This window comes from Loxodonta africana, chromosome 18 (genome assembly GCF_030014295.1).
Source record: "Loxodonta africana isolate mLoxAfr1 chromosome 18, mLoxAfr1.hap2, whole genome shotgun sequence".
Lineage (NCBI taxonomy): Eukaryota > Metazoa > Chordata > Mammalia > Proboscidea > Elephantidae > Loxodonta > Loxodonta africana.
The window spans coordinates 11155619-11178602 of record NC_087359.1 but is presented as its reverse complement, the minus strand read 5'-3'; the positions used below and the strand labels follow the sequence as shown (position 1 = coordinate 11178602).

The 22984-nt window shown below is 49.8% G+C and overlaps 1 protein-coding gene across 5 annotated transcripts in view; it reads right to left on the bottom strand.

Annotated features, from left to right (window-relative positions):
* The window catches only part of CSNK1D (casein kinase 1 delta), a 31679-nt gene extending 11681 nt beyond the window's left edge, over nucleotides 1-19998 (bottom strand). The window contains exons 1-2 of one of the 5 annotated variants that reach the window (XM_064270467.1): nucleotides 19651-19998; nucleotides 12417-12527 (exon numbers count right to left, since the gene is read on the bottom strand). In XM_064270467.1, coding sequence (XP_064126537.1) covers nucleotides 12417-12527; nucleotides 19651-19726 — 187 coding nt within the window. In that variant the 5' untranslated portion in view covers nucleotides 19727-19998. The other 4 variants (XM_064270466.1, XM_010596870.3, XM_010596871.3 and 1 more) reach the window with 4 other exon arrangements.
* Between the last annotated feature and the right edge of the window lie 2986 nt (nucleotides 19999-22984).

The window sequence follows — 22984 nt, the reverse complement described above, 5'->3', positions numbered from 1 at the left end:
CTGTGTGGGAGTGTTGTGTCTTTTCATTTACTTACATCAGTACGGACTCGGGGATATTTATTTTGCTTTTTTTTTTTTTTTTACTATGGGTTACAATCTGGAGCCCCGGTGGCGTAGTGGTTAAGAGCTCGGCTGCTAGCCGACCTTTACCCACTCTCCTACTGTGTGGACCATTGAGTCCCTCCACCCCCACTATAAACAGTGCGATTAAGGACATTCTTAAGTATGTCCTCTGAAAAATTCTTAAATGTGAAATTCTTGATCATATCTTGTTTTGTTCCAGGTACAGATCTAGAAACATAGTTGCTGAGTCACAGGGTATAATGTATTCAGAGCCCTGGTGGTGCTGTGTTTAAGCACTCAGCTGCTGAAAGGTCAGCAGTTGGAACCCACCGCCACTCTGTGGGAAAGATTACAGTCTCCAAAACACTACGGTGCAGTTCTACTCTGTCCTACAGGGTCGCTGAGTTAGAATGGACTCAACGCTAATGGGTATGGTTTTGGTTTTTTATACAGGATTAATGCCAAGTCGTTTTCCAAAACAGGTAAGCCAATTCACACTCCCACCAGCACTGAGTTCCTGTTGACCCACACCATCAACACTCAGTACGGTGAGAATTCTCATCAACCTGGTGCGTGCAAAAGGAGCCCTGGTGGCACAGTGGTTACGTGCTCAGCTGTTAACCCAGAGGTCGGCAGTTTGAACCTGCCAGCGTCTCCGTGGGAGAATGACATGGCAGCCTGCTTCTGTGAAGATTTCAACCTTGGAAACACTACAGGGCAGTTCTACTTTGTCCTACAGGGTCACTGAGTTGGAATCTACTGGACAGCAATGGCTATTGGTAGTGGTATAAAATAGTGTCTTACTGAACTCTGAACTTGATCTTTTCACAGATTTATCGGCCACCCGTTTCCTCTTCTCTGAAATGCCTGTGTGTATCTGCTGCCAATTTTTTCTATCAGGGTGTCTTTTTCCTATTTTATTTATAGCAGTTCTTTACATATTCTCAGTATATTGTTGGTTTTATGTGAGGCAGATAACTTCTCTCAGTTAACAACATGTTTTTCCATTTCTGCAGGAGTTTTTTTTTTTTAAAAGATGTGCTTAATTTTAGTGAAGTTGAAGGTATTAATCTTTTCCTTTATGAGTAATTTGGCTTGTGTCCTTCACAGGAACTTCTTCCTGACCTTAAGAGTCAGAAAGGGACACTCTTTTTTCTTCTTAATTGTGACAAAATACATATGGCAAAAATATTTGGTATTTCTAAGGGCACATTCAGTGACATTATTACATTCACCATGCTGTGCAGCCATCCCCACGTTTCCAGAAGTTTTTCATCATCCAAACAGAAATTCCGTGATCCTTCAGCAGTAAGAACCTTCTCTCTTCCTCCCAGACCCAGTACCACTGATAAATATGTCTCTATGCATTTGCCTATTCCTAGCATGTATGTGGAATCACACAGTATCTGTCCCTTGTACTTTACTTATTTCACTCAGCATCGTCTCGTCAAGGTTCATTCATGTCGTAGAACTTCATCTTTCTTTACAGCTGAGTAATATGCCATTGTGTGGATGGACCACATTCTGTTTTTCCATCATCTGTTGACGGACACTTGGGTTGTTTGCAACTTCTGGCTGTTGTGAATAGTGCTGCAACAAACATTAGGGTACCCTGTCATTTTCTTTTAAAAGTTGCTTCTACTTCTGGCCAATGTGGAGTAATAAGGAGCCAATAAACAAAACAAAGTGTATGAAACATATGGGCAGGCGGTTTCTAAGGCACTGGACATCAGGCTACAAATGCCACTGGTACCCGTGTGACAGGAACAAAGACTGCCTGGCTCACTGCCTTGGGTGTGTTCGCAGCTGTAGTGCAGGGAGTGAACTCAGGTGCAGGTGGTGGGCTCCCGGAGATGAGGGACAGAGCTGAGTTCATGGAACAGACTATCAGAGAGAAGAGAACTGCACAGAGAACCCCACGGATGTCTACACAGAGTGCCTCTCAAGTATTCAGCAAGTATGGATCAGCACACCGAGGAAACTACCAAAAGTTAGGGAGAGAACTACCTGGAAGGGTTAGAGGAAGAGTCGGTGCTCACACAGGGTTGGGGGCAGCGCCTGCTTCCACCAACCAGACTGGGTAGAACACTCAGGAAGGTTTCACCTCAGGGGTGGGGAATGATTAGCCTGAACTCAGCACTGCAGTGGGCCAACCTAACAAATTGTAAAAGGACTAAATGGATCTAAGTAGCTTAACTTCATCCCAGAACAAAGCTCAAGATTAATTCAGAGTAAAACAAAAATATTCAGCATGCATGAGGATAAATTTCACAACGTCTAGCATCCAGTCAAAGATTACCAGGCATGCAAAGAAGCAGAAAAACACAACCCATAATAAGGAAAATAACCAATCAACCAAAACTGACCCAGACCTGACCCAGATGTTAGAATTAGCAGAGAAGGGCATGAAGAGTTATCGGAACATATATTTCATTTGTAAAAAAAAAAAGTTAAATAGAAGAATGGAAAGTATACAAAATAAGATCCAAATCTAACTTTTAGAGATGAAAACTGTAACATCTGAGATGAAAAACACGCCGGGGTGGGATTAATAGCAGACTAGTGAACTTGAAGGCAAAGCAATAGAAACTATTTAAAGCGAAACAAAGAAAAAACAAATGAGCTGTGGGACAACTCAAAGACATCTGACATTGATGTAACTGGACTCCCTGAAGGAGAAGGGAGGGCAGAAACCACATCGGAAGAAATAATGGCTGAAAACTATCCAAGGTGGATGAAAACAATAAATCCACAGATCCGAGAAACTGAACGAGCACCAAGCAAAAGAACCATACAGAAAATTACACAACAGCATAAAAGCAGCTGGGGGTAGGGGGGTGGGGACGGGGGACGGCACAGTCCATACAGAGGAACAAAGATAAGGACGACGGCAGATTTCTTCTTGGAAACAACGCAAGTGAGAAGACAGAGGAGCAGCTGAAACTATTCAAAGGAAAAAAAACTGGCAACCTACAAAATTATACACTGCCCCCCAAAAAAAAAATCTCTGAAGAGCAAAGACAAAATGAAGATGTTCTCAGGTATAAAAAGTTGAGAATGTCATCATCAGCAGACATACACTGCCAGCTATGCTCATAGAAGCCCTTCACATAGAAGGAAAATGGTGCCAGATGGAAATCTGAATCTACACAAAGGAATGAAGGGGACTGGAAATAATAGAACACACATAAAATTTTTTAAACTACTTAAATCTCTTTAAAAGATATGACTTTAAATAAAAACAAAAAATCAATGAACTACAGCTACATCAACATGGAAGAATCTCAGGAATACGGTGGGGGGGAGTTACAGAGTACATAGTGTGATTTATAACTCATGTTCAACAGCTGTTATCTATCAAGAAGACAAGGTGTTCAGGTGGCAGCAACTCCCTCGTGTGATGGCATGCCTTCTCACGGTTCCTCAGACACAGGGCCGACAAGGCACTCTAGCTCCAGTGCTGTCTCCTGGCCAAGAGAATAATCTTCCTTTGTTCCATGCTCCATTCTAAACAGACTCTCAGCTAAGGAGCCAGCTGGTGGGAGAGCACCAGGAAGAATCAGCTGTAGAAGCCACTAGCAAGACTGCACCCTTTAACACAGGGGTGAGGAGGAACCTCATGGCCATTGCTGGACATTTTGTGGCTCTGTGAAATCAGACATCTGGCACAAACAGTGATCCGGTATCTGAAACGGACCTGGGATCCTTGAGAGTCACCCTGGTGCTTCTGCAGAAAGCAGGTGAGGTTTCTGAGCAGCACCAGCGACAGCTCGAGCAAGTCATGAAGGGAGATCCTGCACTTAACTATTTGTAGTTCTGAATGTTTGATATTTTCCCCTCATGGGGTCCAAAGATACTCGAATAAATGCTTGTTGTTAGGTGCTGTCCAGTCAGTTCCAACTAACAGCGACCCTATGTATAAAAAAATGAAACACCGTCTAGTCCTGTGCCATCCTCACAATCATGGCTATGTTTAAGAGTCCACTAATTACACTGTGTCAATCCATCTCATCAGGGCTCTTTCTCTTTTTCACTGACCCTCTACCTTACCAGGAAACCCTGGTGATGTAGTAGTTAAGAGCTATGGCTGCTATCCAAAAGGTTGGCAGTTGGAATCCACCAAGCTCTCCTTGGAAACTCTATGGAGCAGTTCTACTTTGTCCTATAGGGTCGCTGAGTCAGAACTGACTCAACGGCAGTGGGTTTGGTTTTTTAGTTCTACTTTCCCAAGCATGATGTCCTTTTCCAGGGACTGGTCCCTTCTGCTAACATGTCCAAAGTACATGAGACAAAGTCTCGCGACCCTCACCTCCAAGGAGTGTTCTGGCTGCACTTCTTCCAAGACAGATTTGTTTGCTCTTCTGGGTTGTTACTGTCGTTGCTAGGTGCTGCAAAGTCCGTTCCAACTCACAGCGACCCTATATACAACAGAACTAAACACTGCCTGATCCTGTGTCATTCTCATAATCATTATGATTGAGCCCCTTGCTGTAGGCACTGTGTCAATCCATCTCATTCAGGGTCTTTCTCTTCTTCACTGACCCTCTACCAAGCATGATATCCTTCTCCAGGGACTGGTCCCTCCTGATAACATGTCCAAAGCATGTAAGATGAAGTCTCGCCATCTGTGCTTCTAGGGAGCATTCCGCCTGTACTTCTTCCAGAAAGATTTGTTTGTTCTGGCCACCACGGTATATTTAGCATTCTTCGCCAACACCATAATCCAAAGGCATCGATTCTTCTCTCGTCTTCCTTATTCATTGTCCAAATTTCGCATGCATGGGAGGTGACTAAAAACACCATGGCTTGGGTCAGGTGTACCTTTGTCCTTAAAGTGATGTCTTTGCTTTTTAACACTTTAAAGAGGTCTTTTGCAGTAGATTTGCCCAATGCAACGCACTGCTTGATTTCTTGACTGCTGCTCCCATGTGCACTGATTGTGGATCCAAGTAAAATGAAATCCTTGACAACTTCAACAGATTTCTTGTTTTCTCTTCATGATTTTGCTTACTGGTCCAATTATGAGAATTTTTGTTTGATGTTGAGGTGTAATCCACACCAAAGGCTGTAGTCTTTGACCTTTATCAAGTGCTTCAAATACTCTTTCACTTTCAGCAAGCAAGGTTGTGTCATCTGCACACTGGAAATTGTTAATGAGCCTTCCTCCAATCCTGATGCCCCGTTCTTCTTCACATAGTCTAGCTTCTCAAGTTATTTGCTCAGCATACAGATTATGTAAGTATGGTGAAAGGATACAACCCTGACACACACTTTTCCTGACTGTAAACCACGCAGTCTCCCCTTGTTCTGTTTCAACAACTGCCTCTTGGTCTATGCACAGGTTCTGCAAGAGCTCGATTCAGTGTTCTGGAATTCTCATCCTTTGCAATGTTACCCATTTGTTACGACACTCACAGACGAAAACCTTTGCAGAGTCAATAAAATACAGGTAAACACTTTTTGGTCTTCTCTGCTTTCAGCCAGGATCTATCTGACATCAGTAATGATACTCTTGTTCCACGTCCTCTTCTGAATCCAGCTTGAATTTCCGGCAGTTCCCTGTCAATGTACTACTGTAGCTGTTTTTGAATTCAGCAAAATTTTACTTGCATGTGACACTAATGATATTGTTCAATAATTTCCTCATTCTGTTCGATCACCTTTCTTTGGAATGGGGACAGATACAGATCTCTTCCAATAGTCTGGCCAGGTAGCTCTCTTTCAAATTTCTTGGCATAGATGAACGAGCACTTCCAGCATTGCATGCTTTTGTCGAAACATCTTGAATGGTATTCCGTCAATTCCTGGAGACTTGTTTTTTTGCCAAGGCCTTCACTGCAGCTTGGATTTCTTCCTTTAATACCCCCAGTTCTTGATCATATGCCACCTACTGAAATGGCTGAACATCAACCAAGTCGTTTTGGTACAGTGACTCTGTGTATTCCTTCCAATTTCTTTTGATGCCTCCTGTATTAACATTCTACCCATAGAATCCTTCAGTACCGCTACTCGAAGCTTGAATTTTTCCTTCTTTCAGCCTGAGAAATGCCAAACACGCTCTTTCCTTTTGGTTTTCTAATTCCAGGTCTTTGCACATTTTATTATATTTTACACTTTGTCTTCTCAAGCTACCCTTTGAAATCTTCTGTTCAGCTCTCTTACGTCATCATTTCTTCCACTTGCTTTAGTTACTCTACGTTCAAGAGCAAGTTTCAGAGTCTCTTCTGGCATCCATTTTGTTTCTTTCTTGTCTTTTTAATGACCACTTGCTTTCTTCGTGTATGATGTCATTCCACAACTCGTCTGGTCTTTAGTCTTCAGTGTTCAATGCATCAAATCTATTCTTCAGATGGTCTCTAAAATTCTGGCGGGATATACTCAAAGTTGTACTTCGGCTCTCATGGGCTTTTTTCTTCAGCTGCAACTTTAATTTGCATTCCAGTCAGCCCTTGCCTTGTTCTGACTGATGATATCAAGCTTCTTCATCACCTTTCCACACATGTAGCTGTATTTCTATCTGGTGAGGTCCTGTGTATTCTATATATTCTATCTGGTGTGTTCCATCTGGTGAGGTCCATGTGTATAGTTGCCATTTATGTTGTTGAAAAAAAGTCTTTCCAATGAATAAGTCACTGGTCATGCTAAATTCTATCATGTGATCTTCGGCTTTGTTTCTATCACCAAGGTCCTATTTTTCAACTACGATTCTTATTTGTTTCTCCGATCACCAATAATTATCAGTGCATCTTGATTGCATGTTTGATCAATTTCAGACTGCAGAAGTTGGTAAAATTCTTCAATGTCTTCATCTCTGCATTAGTGGTTGGTGTATAAATTTGAATAATGCTCATATTAACTGGTCTTCCTAGGAGACGTATGGATATTATCCTGTCACTGAGTGTTGTACTTTAGGAAAGATGTTGAAATGTTCTTTTTGTCAACGAATGTGACACTCCTCTTCAGTTTGTCATTTCTGGCCTAGAAGACTATATGATTGTCTGATTCAAAATGGCCAATGCCAATTCATTTCAGCTCACTAATGCCTAGGACACTGATCCTCAAGCATTACATTTTTTTTCTTTTAATTTTTATTGTGCTTTAAGTGAAAGTTTACAAATCAAGTCAGTCTCTCACACAAAAACCCATATATACCCTGCTACATACTCCCAACTACTCTCCCCCTAATAAGACAGCCCGCTCTCTCCCTCCACTCTCTCCTTTCATGTCCATTTCACCACCTTCTAACCCCCTCTACCCTCTCATCTCCCCTCCAGGCAGGTGATGCCAACATAGTCTCAAGTGTCCACCTGATCCAAGAAGCTCACTCCTCACCAGCATCCCTCTCCAACCCGTTGTCCAGTCCATTCCATGTCTGATGAGCTGGCTTCAGGAATGGTTCCTGTCCTGGGGCAACAGAAGGGCTGGGGGCCATGACCACCGGGGTCCTTCTAGCGTCAGTCAGACCGTTAAGTCTGGTCTTATGAGAATCTGGGGTCTGCATCCCACTGCTCTCCAGCTCCCTCAGGGGTTCTCTGTTGTGTTCCCTGTCAGGGCAGTCATCGGTTGTAACTGGGCACCATCTAGTTCTTCTGGTCTCAGTACATTTCATTTTTGACAACTTCCAATTTTCCTAGATTCACACTTTGTACATTTCACATTCCGATTACTAACAGACATTTGCAGCTGTTCATTTTGAATCTTGTCACATTAGCAAATGAAAGTCCTGAAAGCTTTACTCCATCCATGTCATTAAGGTCTACTCTACTTTGAGGAGGCAACTCTTACCCAGTTGTATTTTGAGTGTCTTCCAATCTGAGGGGCTCATCTTTCATCACTATTATCAGTGTCCCACTGCTATCTGTAAGGTTTTGACTGGCTGATTTTTTTCAGAAGTAGATTGCCAGGTCCTTCTTCCTAGTTTTTCTTAGTCTGGAAGCTCCGCTAAGCTCTGTCTACCATGGGTGACCATGCTGGTATTTGAAATACCAGTGGCATAGCTTCCAGCATCACAGCAACATGCAAGCCACTATGGTATGACAAACTGACAGATCAGTGAGGGAATATATGCTTGGGGGCAAAAAAAGGGCAGAATCAGGTGCCAGAAAGTGTTTCCACTGTCATTTATGACAAGTTTCTGCATAAATGTGGGACTCAACATTAGCGCAGGTAAAACTCTCATCTATGGTTTTCAGCAACTTAACCTTTAAAAGATTATAAATAAATCTGCCAAGTGTTTCCAATGTCGTTACTTAGATTAAAAAAAAAAAACTTCTTACAGAGTGATAGAGAAAACGTTAAAAACAAAAAAGCACAAAAGGGCTGTCAGAGACAGAAACCTTGTTGCGGGGGGGAGGAACTGGGGGTAGGGGGCTGTCTATGTTCATTTTCATATTCTTGATACCTTATCTTCTTGGTATTAAAAAATATTTCATAAAAAAAAAGATGATGACCATGTGAATGAGGAAGTACCTGTGAGAACAGAGGCGAAGGTAGAGACAAGAAACCTTTGTTGAGATCTGTCCAGCCAGAGATGAAAGCTAAGGCACTCCCGGGATGAAGTGAGCCCCGTTTCTACCATTCGAACCACCCGGCAGCCACTGCCCTGCTATCCACGCATACGCCCCCTCCCGCCCCACCATGCCTGCCTCCAGCCTTCACAGAGCCAATGTGTGCTGAACAATGCTCTCAACTGTGGGCTACCAGGAGGAGGGAAGGTCCACAGATGCTTTTTGGAGATACTGTACTGGAATGAGCAGCTGAGACTGAGTCTATGTTCTGCCTGGCAGTCACTCTGTTGTGATTAAACTCTGGTATCTATCCATGTCTGTCACCAATCAATTCTGCTCCTCAAAACAACCAGGTCTGCAGGAGGTGGAAGCATCTGGGTACACTCCTGACAGCGCAACACCAGGAAAGCACTGCCGCTCCTCCTGGGAGCTGGAGTGCTCACATTCAAATCTGTGTCCTTTGGAAAGTTACTGAGCCTTCCTGTACCTCAGTTTCCTCATTCACAACATGAGAATAACAATACGAGAACCTATTGCACAGGGCTGTTGTGAGCAGCAAACATGCCAAGCCACGGACACCAGGAGCCGCTTTTAGCAAGCCTGACGCTGGTGTTTCCTTGCAAAATGCTGATGCCTCAGGCCCTCCTGACCAGTCTTTGCTGTCCTAGCTGGCCAGGCACTATGAGTCTGGGGACCAGCACTGCTGTCCATGCAGGATGTTTTCCAGATGGCTCCTGTCCCACAATGTGCTCCAGAGAATGGCAAGCAGCCACTCCACTCCACTTTGAGCTCTTCCTCCAGTGCGCCGAGGAGGAAGGCCCAATCACGGTGTCTCAGTCACCTAGTGCAGCTATAACAGAAACACCTCCCCCAGTGCACTGAGGAGGAAGGCCCAATCACAGTGTCTCAGTTACCTAGTGCTGCTGTAACACGAACACCTCCCCCAGTGTACTGAGGAGGAAGGCCTGATCAGTGTCTCAATCACCTAGTGCAGCTATAAAAGAAACACCTCCCCCAGTGCGCTGAGGAGGAAGGCCTGATCACAGTGTCTCTATCACCTAGTGCAGCTGTAACAGAAACACCTCCCCCAGTGTGCTAAGGAGGAAGGCCCAATCACGGTGTCTCAGTCACCTAGTGCGGCTATAATAGAAACACCTCCCCCAGTGTGCTGAGGAGGAAGGCCTGATCACGGTGTCTCAGTCACCTAGTGCAGCTGTAACAGAAACACCTCCCCCAGTGTGCTAAGGAGGAAGGCCCAATCACGGTGTCTCAGTCACCTAGTGCTGCTGTAACAGGAACACCTCCCCCAAGTGTGCTGAGGAAGGCCCGATCACGGTGTCTCAGTCACCTAGTGCGGCTATAACAGAAACACCTCCCCCAGTGTGCCGAGGAGAAAGGCCCGATCACGGTGTCTCAGTCACCTAGTGCTACTGTAACAGAAACACCACAAGTGGATGGCTTCAACCAAGGGAAGTTTATTCTCTCATGGTCCAGTAAGCTAGAAGTCTGAATTCAGGGCGCCGACTCTAGGAGAAGGCTTTCTCTCTGTTGTCCCTGGAGAAAGGTCCTTGTCATCCAATCTTCCCTTGGTCTAGGAGCATCTCAGCACAGGAATTTCAGGTCCAAGGGATGTGCTCTGCGCCCGGCACTGCTTTCTTCGTGGTATGAGGTCCTCATGTCTCTACTTGCTTCTCTTTTTTATATCTCAAAAGAGATTGGCTTAAGATACTAATCTTGTAGATCTCATCAATATAACTGTCACTAATGCATCCTATTACATCATAGTGATAGGATTCACAACACATGGGGAAATCACATCAGATGATAAAGTGGTAGACAATCATACAATGGAATCATGACCTATCCAAGTTGACAGGTATTTCCAGGGGACACAATTCAATCCAAGGTAAGGCTGGAACTCAGCACCACTACTGGGCTTGCACAGAAGAGAACCACAGTCAGAAAAGTGTGCGGTCACTTTCAGAAGATGAGCCTATTAGCACACCTATGAGAGACGTGCTACAGAGGGTTGGGCCAACAGCAAAGCTGGCCTTTCTGAGCACCCTGGACTTCTGCCTCCTGCACCTGCTGGCCCCAAGCTGTGTCTCAGGTAGCATGAGCTCATGGACCGTCAAGAGACAGTGCATGCTCTCCCGGCTAGTCTGCGTTCCGACAGGGACCTTCACGGGACCCACCAAGTGCACACTGAGAAGGGAGGAAGACAAGCCTGGCCGGCCAAGCAACAGGCAAGTGTGGGTTTGCGTTCCAGGCTCAGGCAGGAAAAAACCTTTCTGGAACCCTGCTGAGTTTCCAGAGTCCTAGAGAAGATACAAGGGGAAGGTGAAAAGAGCAATAAGTTCTCTACCTTCTAAATCCACGGAGATGTCTGGAAACATGTTTGGGGTAGGTGCTGCAGTGCAGGGGACAGCCTCCTCCACAGAAGGTGAATGTGTCAAGGCCAAGGCCAAGGCCTCAGCTCTCAATGGAATAGACTTTTCTGCTCAGTCCTAGTCCACTTGGCCAGGTCCCATCCTGGGTATAGGCAATCATTCCTCTTCCCTCTGCCTTGGCACCCTCAGCATGGAAATTCTTATGGCAATGTTGCTCCTTAAAACTCCAGCTTCTAGGTTTTACTCAATCCTCACCAGGCTCCTTCTCATCTCCTTCTGCTCTATTCGTCACCACCTCAGAAGCCATGTAGACAGTCCTAATGCCCTGACTAAGGCTGCAGGGGCAGAGTCTTCTGCTGAGCTTTCCCCGGGGCATGGAGGGAACTCAGACGCCCCACCCCCTGCCCCATGTGCCAGCTGAGAGCCAGGGCCTCTCTGGTCACTGGGCAAATGAGACACCCCTCCTCTCCGCCAGGGGCCACACAGGATGTGGGCTGGACACACCTGGCATGTCTGTTTCTAACAGCAGCACAGATTAAATTTCTTCTGTTGAGGAAAGATGGCAAAAAGCCGTATCAACAGTCTTCCCTTTTCACCTGGCAAAGGGACTAATAAAGGCTCTGAAAACAAGCTTCCCTTCAGTAAAGTACTGAGAAGTCCATACTTCTCCTCTTAAATACTGGTCCACCTGGAAAGTACCATGGGGGTCTCCTGGGGGTGTCTGACTCTCCAGTCAGTGCTCAGGTTTGAAACCCTCTTCCCAAGAGCATGGTGGTCAGGCAGAGGCTAGGTTTCCAAACGCTACAGCGAGCAGCCCCAGGTGCTGCCATCACAGGGCAGTGTCTTCAGGGCCAGGACCCCAATGATAGGCCATCCCTGCTCCACAAGCCCAACTGTTTTAAATCCAGGGAGTGAGGTCAGGGTGGGAACGCCACAGTCAACATCCGACCCACAGCTGCCATCAGGCACCAGGCCCCTAAGGGGAGAGCATCTGTCTCACAGAGCAAGGGCACAGTTGAGTGGGACTGGGTGGGGACTACTCAGTTCAAGGTCAGAAGGTCCGGCCTCCCCAAGCAGTGAGCAAGCATGTGGCCGGGCTCACACGCCAGGACACCTTCCCTGGTGGGACATATACCCTGAGGCCACTAGTGACCAGCAGGTGATATGCACGAGTGGCATCAAGGGCATGTTTACTTTAACATGCCTTGAAAAACTAAAATTCACACCAGGTCTTGATTCCAAAGTCATTACTTATTATGAAACTAAGGAAGATAGTATTCAATCAGAGCGTACGGTCGCTCCTCTTTGTATCCAAGACATCTCTCAACGAGACCACAAGGACTGGCCAAGGTGGTGACATCTCCCTCCCCGCACCCCAAAACAAAGTGCTGTCGCCCTGTGAAGCATTCTCCCTCACAGCCAAGCCTGGCTTTCTTGCCAGCAGTGGAAGGCATACCTCCTCCCTGCATCATTTTGTAGATCTTGCTCTCGATGTGCAGCTGAGGGTGTTTGGTTTTGACACATTCAAGCTTGATGGCAACTTCTTCTCCTGCAGCAATGTCCGTACCTTGGCAAAGAAAGGAAAAAGTCTGTCACACACCTGGTGACCTGGCGTCCACTGCCAGACCCCACATCACACCACACTGGAGAGGTTAGGAGCACAGCTTGACTTTTTCAAGAAGCCAGAAACCACCTGTGAGGAGCTATCCTTGTTCACGCAAGCAGCAGAAGCTGGGGGTGGGGGATATGCACCCACTCAGGCCACATCCCAAAAGGACCCCCGGCCGCCTGCTCTCGCCTTTCCCACCTGTGGCCATGCGTGGCTGAGTTCCAGGGTGATGTGTGCCTTCCTGGGCCCCATGGTTCCTGTTTCTCCACACTCCCTTTCTCTGCCGGTGGAGGTGTACGTGAGTTCTTTCCCTAGAAGTGGCTATGCTTTTACCAAACACCCATGCAACCTCATATTGTATGTCCCTGTGTATCCCAAAGGGACTCAGTTCCCACAAGGTGGCAGGGGTCATTGCTAGCCTGCCACAGGCCTGGCAAAGACCCCAGAGCAGGCCAAGAGCCGACCAGAGAGGCTCTGCACAGCCCACTCTCCTGGAAGCCAACCATCACCATGGATTTCTCACTGATGCTGATGCTAGACCAGACAGACGGACTGCTTTCAGAGCTTCCAAAGGTAGTGCTGCCTGGACAGTGTGAGTTTGCACACACTTTTCCTGTTAGTTCTGAGGCTAAAACTGGCACTGCCTCCCTGTTATTAGCCGGTAAGCCTGGAGGCGGAAATGGAAGTTTTTACCTAAAGTTGCCCTATCTCTGATGTACTCGAACAAGACACTGCAAATCCGACCCCCACCCCACCCCCAAACACAGACAAGTTCCAAGCTAAGCCACGGCCTTGTCTCTAAGGCTTCTCCTCCACTTGCTGCTTAATCATCAATGAGCTCCAAGTAGAGAGAATGAGGACGAAGTTCACCCAGCAGACACCTTGCCCCTTCCTCCTGCCCTTCTCTCACAGTTCCTTCTAAGGACAGAACATGCCACTTCCTCTCAGCTCTCTCCACAAACCAGTTGGGAACCTGGGGCGCCTCCTTCCCAGACTCACTGGGCAGGCCAGCCAGCCGCCTGGAGCTAGCGTGTTTCACAGGGGAGTTGTGCAGGGGGTGAGTGAGCAGTCTCAGGGCCCACTGAGATGCCAGACGAAAGGCACCAAGTCACATCAACAAGCATTAGAGCAACAAGGGGACCTCCAGGAAAAGCCATGGCTAATCCTGATATTCACACAACCAGTAAACACCCGCAGACCATGGAGAGAGAGGATGCCCCCGAGATGCGGCCTGCTCCTAGCAAGCCTGGATCCAACACCCATCGGGAGTGCCGTGTCCAGGAACCACTACCACGTGACTACCATGGCAACCAGGCTGGACTCAGGACTTCACTCTCCATTCCACAAGGACTCTGAGCACTCAAAACAAAGGCAGGTAACGCACTTTGTTCTTCCTGCCTACAGCTGGGTGATCTATGTAATTGCCAGAGAAGTGACTTCATCGTGAAACATACCGTGCCCATGAAAAATGAACTCAGAGTTCCTGTGAGGACTTGGAACTCTGAACTGAACTCGTCAGCTCCAGAGGGAACGGGTGACGAAATACACTGTGACATCAGACTCCTGGGCATGGGTGGCCAGTCCCAGTGACGGCACTCCGCTCCTCTGAGCATGGCAGCACTGCCACCCTTGCCAGCTGGCAGGTCCTCAATGACATGGCAGCCCTGGACCACCCAGAACCAGCACCTTCCAGAAGGAGGAAAGCATTGCTATCTCCACCTTTCTGTGGCCGATACAGTTAATGTCAATAGTCACCCTGCAGTACTGATAGTCTTGGGGCCAGTGACCGCCGGCCACTCTGGAACACAGCGTGAACTGCACCCTCTACATGCAACCCCAGACGCCAAGACAGCATATGCTGTGCCCCTACACAGGATCTTACACGAAGGGTGCCGAGTTTGAGGACCAGCTAACAGGCAGAGGCTGGCCAAAAGCCTCACCCAGCACAGGGGCGCAGCACCGGGCTGCCTCCTCCAGGGCCCTTGCCCGCAGGGCAAATGCCAAGCAGCAGAGCCACAGGGTCTGTGTGCTCCTCAGGCACCAGCCATCACAGCACCCCCTGCAAGGCAGAGACCCACTGCCTGCAGGCCTGTGACTCTCCCGGCGCCACCTCACATACCATACCTGCTCCGGGAGTGGTGCTCAGATGCTGCTGGTGCACACGGGGACGAGCGTGGGGCCTGAGAGCAAGCACCGAGACCCTCCCCACACTGTGACCCTGCTACAGACTCCCGGCTGATTTTACAGAAGCCTTGGCCTGCCACAGACGGAAATGACAAAAGCTTTCCTCTGTGAGGAACAGGTATCTAAAACACAGGACTCAGCTCTGGGTTCCAGACTCAAAACAGGTCAAACCAAGTAACATGCGAGTGTCCATTTAGGTCATGGCTCACCCCAACACTTCGGGACCCTGTGTGCCCATCAAGGACAACGTCTGCTCTCAGACAGGGTGCCCCTTCACCAGGCAGAGACGCTAGTCTATGCTTAGAGAGCTTAATGTCAGCTCTAGGAAAACAAAATTACATCCTTCCAAGTTGTGTAGACCAAAGCAGACAGTGAATTAAACGAACCTAGCCTAGGGCTTCAGGAGGCCCTGGTGGTGCAAACTGTTAATGTGCTCAGCTGATAACCGAAAGGTTGGCGGTTCAAGTCCACCCAGAGGCACCTCACAGGAAACGCCTGGCCAATCTACTTTAGAAAAATCACAGCCACTGAAAACACTACGGAGCACAGCTCTACCCTAACATGCGTGGGGTCGCCATGAGTTAAGAATCAACTTGACATCAACTGGTTCTTTTCACTCAGAGCCCAACCCAGCCCTGGGACACGGAGGGACTCTGGATACCGGCCTGGGTGCTCCCGATTCTCCTCAAGGACCATTTTATCAACAAACAAGTAGAGAGACTCCTTGGAACAGCAGAGCAAAGGTCGTTCCCGCAGGGCAACTGTCAGCAAAGTAAGACAAAGCACCACCACGACTTCTCATTGGGACTGCTCAAGGAAAACACAATCCCATGGCAAACGAAAAGCCACTACCCCCTAAGAACACTGGGGGATGACCACTCCCCTCCTGGGGACCCTGGCTTGGTTGCTGGCCAGCAATCATTCTGGAACACCTGTGTCTCACCCCTGCTAGTTGCCCCTGAGGCGGAATGAAAGTCAGTAGGGGTAAAATGAAAATCAAGTATGAAGCTTTACAGCTCAGCTTTAGCTCCCACAGGTACCTATGAACATCACAAAGTCATACTGCACGGTCTACCTGGGTGATGAGCAAGAGGACACACGGATACTCTGGTAAAGTGACACAGTGGCAGGCTGAAGCTATAAAAGGTCACCAGCCAGTGAGAGAAACACACCAGACATGGGCTACAACCCAAGCCCCCTAGCACAGCCCTGCTCTGCCCACCTGCCTCCGAGCGCTCAGTGCCCAGGGCAAGTCACTGCTCATCCGGACGGAATGGCCTGGCCTTCCCACGCAGCCACCTGAGTGTCCCTCTCCTGCAGAACACATACATTTGTCACACTGGAGGGTGGGAAACATAGCCCACAGCGAGAACACTGGTCTCCTTTTTACCAAATCTACAAATGGCGCATTGCCAACAGAAGTGAAGAGACTCCGGCACCCCCTGCTCCGCAAAAGACATTGCCTCCAGCAGCAGCCAGACCCCAGTGCGTGATGTCTGAGCGCAGGGCAGGGCCAACAAGGCCAGATCCCATGTGCCTGGCTCTCTGCGGAGGTGCACCACAGGGTCTACTGCCTGCCCTTCTCAGGAGCCTTCCAGATTCTGCAGGCTCAGAGGCAGGTGGAGTCAGGATTGAGACTGGCCTTTCTAGGGTCCCATCATGGCCCAGGTCCAGTGCATATACTTTCTGAAGCCTGGGCCCTGGATAAAGAACCCCTCTATAGTGGTGATTCTGGATTACAACTCTGGAAGGATCTGAAAGACAGCCTGTGGCCCTCCCTCAAGCTTCATCTGCACAGCAGGCAGCTAGAGAAGGTCGGCCAGCACTGTGACCCTGCTACAGACTCCCGGCTGATTTTACAGAAGCCTTGCTCACAAAGTGCTCACAAAGTCTCTTGCTCACAAAGTGCTCAGCAAACACAGGGACAGACTCCCCTCCCCACACTTGCAAACACCTACAAGCACTGAAGTCCGAGCTAGACCCCCAAAGCCTGGAATGCCAGTCTCAAAACAAGGTGAACCCTACCTTGAGCAGTTCAGAGCTATCTAATGTCAGAGTGGCGGCAACAGGAATGCTTTTAACCAGAATCTTACTAAATTCCTATGACCAGCTTTTCAGGATGAGGCCCCAACTCAATCGCCTAACTGCCTACACGAATGGGAACCAATAACATGGATGACTCAATGTACCTCACAGTCCTGGCCCAGCCTCTTGGACTCTTCACCACAGTATATGATGATTTTGCTCTAACCAACTGACCTAGCCATGTCTTACTCAAGCTAACAAGATCTCTTCACATTTCCTTGGTGGGGCAGCATGTAGCCTCCAAGAACATAGACTGTGAGCCAAAACCAATGCTGACTAACTAGAAATTAATCCGTCCTGCCTAGCTCCAGACAGGAGCCCTGGTGGCACAATAGTTAAAAGCCTAGCTGCTAACCAAATGGTCAGCAGTTCAAATCTACTAGCCACTCCTTAGAAACCCTATGGGGATAGTTCTACTCTGTCCTATACGGTCACCATGAATTGGAACCAACTTGACAGCACGTTACGACAACAGGCCCACACAAGTCATGGGCTGCCTAGGTGTGCCAATCCAAGTGTCCGGGACCCACAGTGCACCACCTCAGAACACACAAAGAGGAGAAGCCTGAGAACAGACCCCTCAGGGCCCATCCCCCACCTGTATTAAACACCCACGCTGGGTTTAATATGAGGGAGGCCCAAAGGACACCACGGCAAATAAGCAGACAGGGTTCCCGCTCCAAGCTTCCAGCCCTGTGAGAAGAGGGCACCCCTCTGTGAACGACTCAGTGAAAACAATTCGGCAACTTAATGGTCTGAATTTATCTTCTGAAAGCACAAAGCTGTTTGGCAAGATCTCAGATCAGAGAACAAAAAGTTTCAAATCATCTACTTCTGATGCCCGTGTAAGGCTGGATAATGCATTGGCTTTTCAGTACAGCTCCCAGATCTGAGATTAAGACTTTTGCCAAGATCTCCTCCATAAATAAGGCAAACAGCTTGCATTTACCCAGCACTGCACTCCCAAACAGGCTGAGAACGCACCCAATGACTCCTTCGGTATAAATATTTAAACAGCAAAACCCAAGCATCTCTACAGCAGCCTTTCTTCAGCAGGCCAGTAAGGCAGAAGTATGGTCCACAGGCATCCACCCAGCACATGATGAGTTACCCTGGAGGTTAACCAGGCACCAAGAGCAGTGGGGGAGCTCCCCAAACATGTTAGCCACAAGGTCTTGGATTCCCTCCTCAGTAAAAAGGGGAGGGTGGGGGTGTCAGCACAGACTTGGCTAGTCTGCAAAGCCAACAGAGAATCACTGTACACCCAGGAAGAAGACAGCGGTTCCTGGCCCTCCCTAACAGGCACACGAGCCAAACAGAACAGCCAAAGCGGGCTGCTCAACAACAGGCCATGTTTACCCTGAGGTTATGCAACAATTCTTCTGCACACTTGCCGGCACGCCAGGCTCATGTTCTCAAGTTCAGGAAGCTTGAGAAGCTTAGACACAACATGCTTGCTTGGGAAAATGCAGAAAAACTTGGTTATTTTTCAATTCCCAACTTTAAGATTTCAGCCATTCTTTTATCATAAGCCTGTGTATATACGTGCTTTTTTAAAAATCCCAAACACTTCAGCTGAAGCTTGGACATTCTAGAGCCCTGGTTGCGCAATGGTTAAGCATTTGGCTGCTTACCAAAAGGTCAGCAGTTCAAATCCACCAGCCCCTCCGTGGAAACCCTACGGGGCAGTTCTACTCTGTCCTATAGGGCTGCTATGAGTCAAAATTGACTCCACAGCAATGGGTTTGGTTTCTGAGCATTCCAACAGCCAAATGCCAGGCTCAGAAACACAACTTTCTTCCTACTTTATCAGCCTGACTTTGTCCACAGTAACCTAACTCTTCACCTCTAGGCACCTTGCTTTGGCCTCACTTGATGCTCAACCTGTCCTCAGCGGTCACCCCGAGCCCCTACGCAGGGCTAAGATGCAAACAAGAGTGCTCTCAAAGCCTCCCTCCAGTCTCAGGGAAACTAAGGTAACAGCCCAGAGAGGACCCACCGAGGCCCATCCTGCAAAAGGCAGGAGTATAAAGCAACAAGAAACCAGAGTACCTAGGAACACAGCCACAGGATGTCCCACCTCCAACCGCATTCCAGTTGTTTTGACATTTTCCCCACGTGTGTGAGACGCAGCCGTGAGCCCCATGGGGGCTGCGGAGAAGGAGCCGTGGCCTTTACTTGTAGGCGACAGGAGGGCGTGGGGACGAGCACAGCCCGACCCTACAAGGCCGCAAGGTGGCCGGGGGGACAGCGCCTCGGGAGCTCGCCGCCGCCCGAGACTCCCACGGGGCGCTGCCCCTCTCGGCCGCAGCTGTCCAGGCCCTGCCCACGCCACCCGCGGCACAGCTACTTCCGGCCGGCGACTGGGACTCGGGGCGCGGGGGCCGAGAGCGGGGCCGGGCGGGGGTCAGGGACCGGGACCGAGGCCGGGACTGCGCGGGGGTCAGGGCCGGGGACCGAGACTGGGGCCGGGCGGGGGTTAGGGCCGGAACACGGGCAGCCCCCGCCTCCTCGGCCACCAGGCCCTACAAGCGCCCCCAGCTCCCGCGCCCGGCCAGCGGAGCCCCCTTTTCCGGCCTCTTGGACGCCAAGCTCGGTCTCGAGCTGTCGGGGGGTGGGGGGTCTTGACACGGGGCGAACCCAGTGAACCGGGCGCGGACAGGAGTCCCCCCGCGAGGCCCCGGACCCCGGCGCCCCGCCCCGGCGCCCTCGGGGCCGGGGGCTCGCCCTCGGGGGCCGAACGCCGGGTTGGGGTCGGCTCCCGGGGCGGGGGAGGGGCGCGGGGGGCGGCAGGGGGGCGCCGCGGCCTCACCGAGATAGATGTCTCCGAAGGAGCCGCTGCCGATCTTCCGGCCCAGCCGGTACCTGTTCCCGACTCTCAGCTCCATGACTGCGGCCCGGCTCGCTCCTGTCCTCCCGGCCGCTTCCTGGGTCTGAGCTCCGGTGAGGCGGCGCCCCTGCTGCCGCTACTGCGGGTCCGGCTCCCGGCTCCGCCCCCCTCACGGCCCCGCTTTCACCATCGCTTTCCGGCCTCCCCGCCGCTCCCAGCGCCTCAATACGGGACGGATGGGACAGTCCGAGTGCCGCCGCCCCTGCTCCGGCCCCTGTCAGCCCCTGTGGTCCTCTCCCCGCCGCGGATGGACTCGGATCTTCCGGGCCTAAATCCCCCTTCGGCTGCCTAAGAGAGCCGCCGCCATGGCGCTGTGACGTCACTTCCCCTGGCAACACGGAGGGGCGGGGCCGCGCCGCTCGAGGGGCGGGGTCGGAGCGAGGCGGGAGGGGGCTTTGGGTATGGACTTTATTTAAAATTTTTATTGTGCTTTAAGTGAAAGTCTACAAATCAAGTCAGTCTCTCACACAAAAACTTATATACACCTTGCTACTTACTCCCAATTGCTCTCCTCCTAATGAGACAGTCCGCTCCCTCCCTCCACTCTCTCTTTTCGTGTCCATTTCTCCACCTTCTAACCCCCTCTACCCTCTCATCTCCCCTCTGGGCAGGAGATGCCAGCATAGTCTCAAGTGTCCACCTGATCCAAGAAGCTCACTCCTCACCAGCATCCCTCTCCAACCCAATGTCCAGTCCAGTCCATGTCTGAAGAGTTGGCTTCAGGGATGGTTCCTGTCCTGGGCCAACAGAAGGGCTGGGGGCCATCACCACCGGAGTCCTTCTAGCCTCAGTCAGACCATTAAGTCTGGTCTTATGAGAATCTGGGGTCTGCATCCCACTGCTCTCCTGCTCCCTCAGGGGTTCTGTGTTGTGTTCCCTGTCAGGACAGTCATTGGTTGTAGCCGGGCACCATCTAGCTCTTCTGGTCTCAGGTTGATTGTACTCTCTGGTTTCTGTGGTCCTTTCTGTCTCTTGGCCTCATAATTACCTTGTGTCCTTGGTGTTCTTCATTCTTCTTTGCTCCAGGTGGGTTGAGACCAATTGGTGCACCTTAGATGGCCGCTTGCTAACGTTGAAGACCCCAGACACCTCTCTCCAAGGTGGGATGCAGAATGTTTTCTTAATAGATTTTATTATGCCATTTGACTTAGATGTCCCCTGAAACCATGGTCCCCAAACTCTGCCCCTGCTACGCTGGCCTTCAAAGCATTCAGTTTATTCAGGAAACTTCTTTCCTTTTGGTTTAGTCCAGTTGTGCTGACCTCACCTGTATTGTGTGTTGTCTTTCCTGTCACCTAAAGTAGTTCTTATCTACTATCTAACTAGTGAATACTCCTCTCCCACCCAGGGTATGGACTTTTGATCAGGGTGAGGCTGGGGGTACAGGCCTTGGGATAGGGTGGAATGGGGGGGACGCTTAGGGCATCTGATCAGGGTGAGGTGGGGGCTTTGGCCATGGGGAAAGGGTGGGGCAGGAAGCTTGGGCACCTGGGCGGGCCGGGGCAGGGGGCTTTGGGCATCCGGACAGGGCGGGGTGGGGGGCGTCTGGGCGGGGCGAGGGCACTGAAGCCTCCTCCTGGGGCTCCTTCCTCGCCCCGCCCCCAGACCCATCCTGCTCACCGGCTCCACGTGCTCGCGCTGGGGCGTTGTGTGCCCCCGGCAGGTCTAGGAAGCCTGGGGATCCACGTGCTCGCGCTGGGGAGTTGTGTGCCCCCGGCAGGTCTAGGAAGCCTGGGGATCCTACGGACAGACCTGGGCGGGGCCCTAACGCTGTCCTTTTGCGGGATACAGAGATGGCACTAGTTTTTTTTTTTTAGAGAGGGCCAGAGTCTGTCCCTCCAGCCCTGGACCTGCGCCACCGGGGGTCGGCAGGTCCGCTGAGGCACCCAGGCGGGATGCAGGTGTGCGCTGGCCTTGTGGCCCTGCCAGGGACATCTACTGGTCCGTCCCTCCAGGAGCTGCCAGTTTCTGGATTTAGGGGGCTTGGGAATTGAGTGCCTGTAGCCTTCTAACACCTCCTACACCCCTGGAACTCAGATATAAAGCAAAGGGAGGAGTAGGCCACCCAGGACCCAGGTCAGGGGGCCCTACAGGGTGAAGGCTGGGTTGATGCAACCAGGCCTTCAAAGGGCGAGCTGACACCACCTCTCCAGTGCCATTGCCTGGGCCCCAAGTGAGCATCTTTACCTCATCTGCCTGCATCTGGATATTTTTAATTGCAAAATAGTGCAGGATGCTCAGGCACCAAGTTGGAACTCTTGACTCGGACCATTGGGAACAGCCTACCAGAGTGGCCCCCAAGCCCAAGCAAGCTTCTGTAGACACCTCCAGGGGCAGATGACCCAGTAAGCAAGGTAAGCACAGGCTTACTTATGCTTGCTTACTAATGTGTAGTGAACAATTTCACACGGGTGATTGGGTTATCTGTCTCTGTCAGGGATTATAAGTTTGAAAAGAGGCTTTGTAGGAAGGTGCTGTGGGGTTGGGAGAGAGACAGATGCCAGCCACACCTAGAAGCACAAAGTTTGATGTGGTGAGAAAAACGTGCTTACCTTTCCTATTGAATAACCCGCCCCTCCCCCGCCAACCCCCAGCTAAAAAAGAACCATGAAATGGGTTGATGAAACGCACTCCTAAACATCCAGCAGGCATCCCGCTGGGCACAGGGTTCACAGAGGCTAAAGAGAGGGCATGGAGGGTGCGCTGGCCCCTGGCACACAGCAGAGCTGCCTTTTCCCACTTGGAAGTCTCCCGTCTCTGCCTTCAGCCTCAGGCATGCAGCCCTCACCAAAAATAGTTGGAAGTCCAGTAGTCCAAACAGCCTGGGACTGGTACAACAACAGATATATAGACCAATGGAGTAAAACAGAGAATCCAGACATAAATCCATCCACATATGAACACCTGATATTTGACAAAGGCTCAAAGTCAGTTAAATGGGGAAAACACAGTTTCTTTAATAAATGGTGCTGGTATAACTGGATATCCATCTGCAAAAAAAAAAAAAAACAAGACCCATACCTCACACCATGCACAAAAACTAACTCAAAATGGATCAAAGACCTAAATATAAAGTCTAAAATGATAAAGACATGGTGTAAACAGTATACAAGACATTACTAACAATGTGCAAACACCAGAAGAGAAACTAGATAACTGGGAGCTCCTAAAAATTAAACACCTATGCTCATCCAAAGACTTCACCAAAAGAGTCAAAAGACCTGACACTGCCCTTTTGCAGGATGAGGAGAGAGCC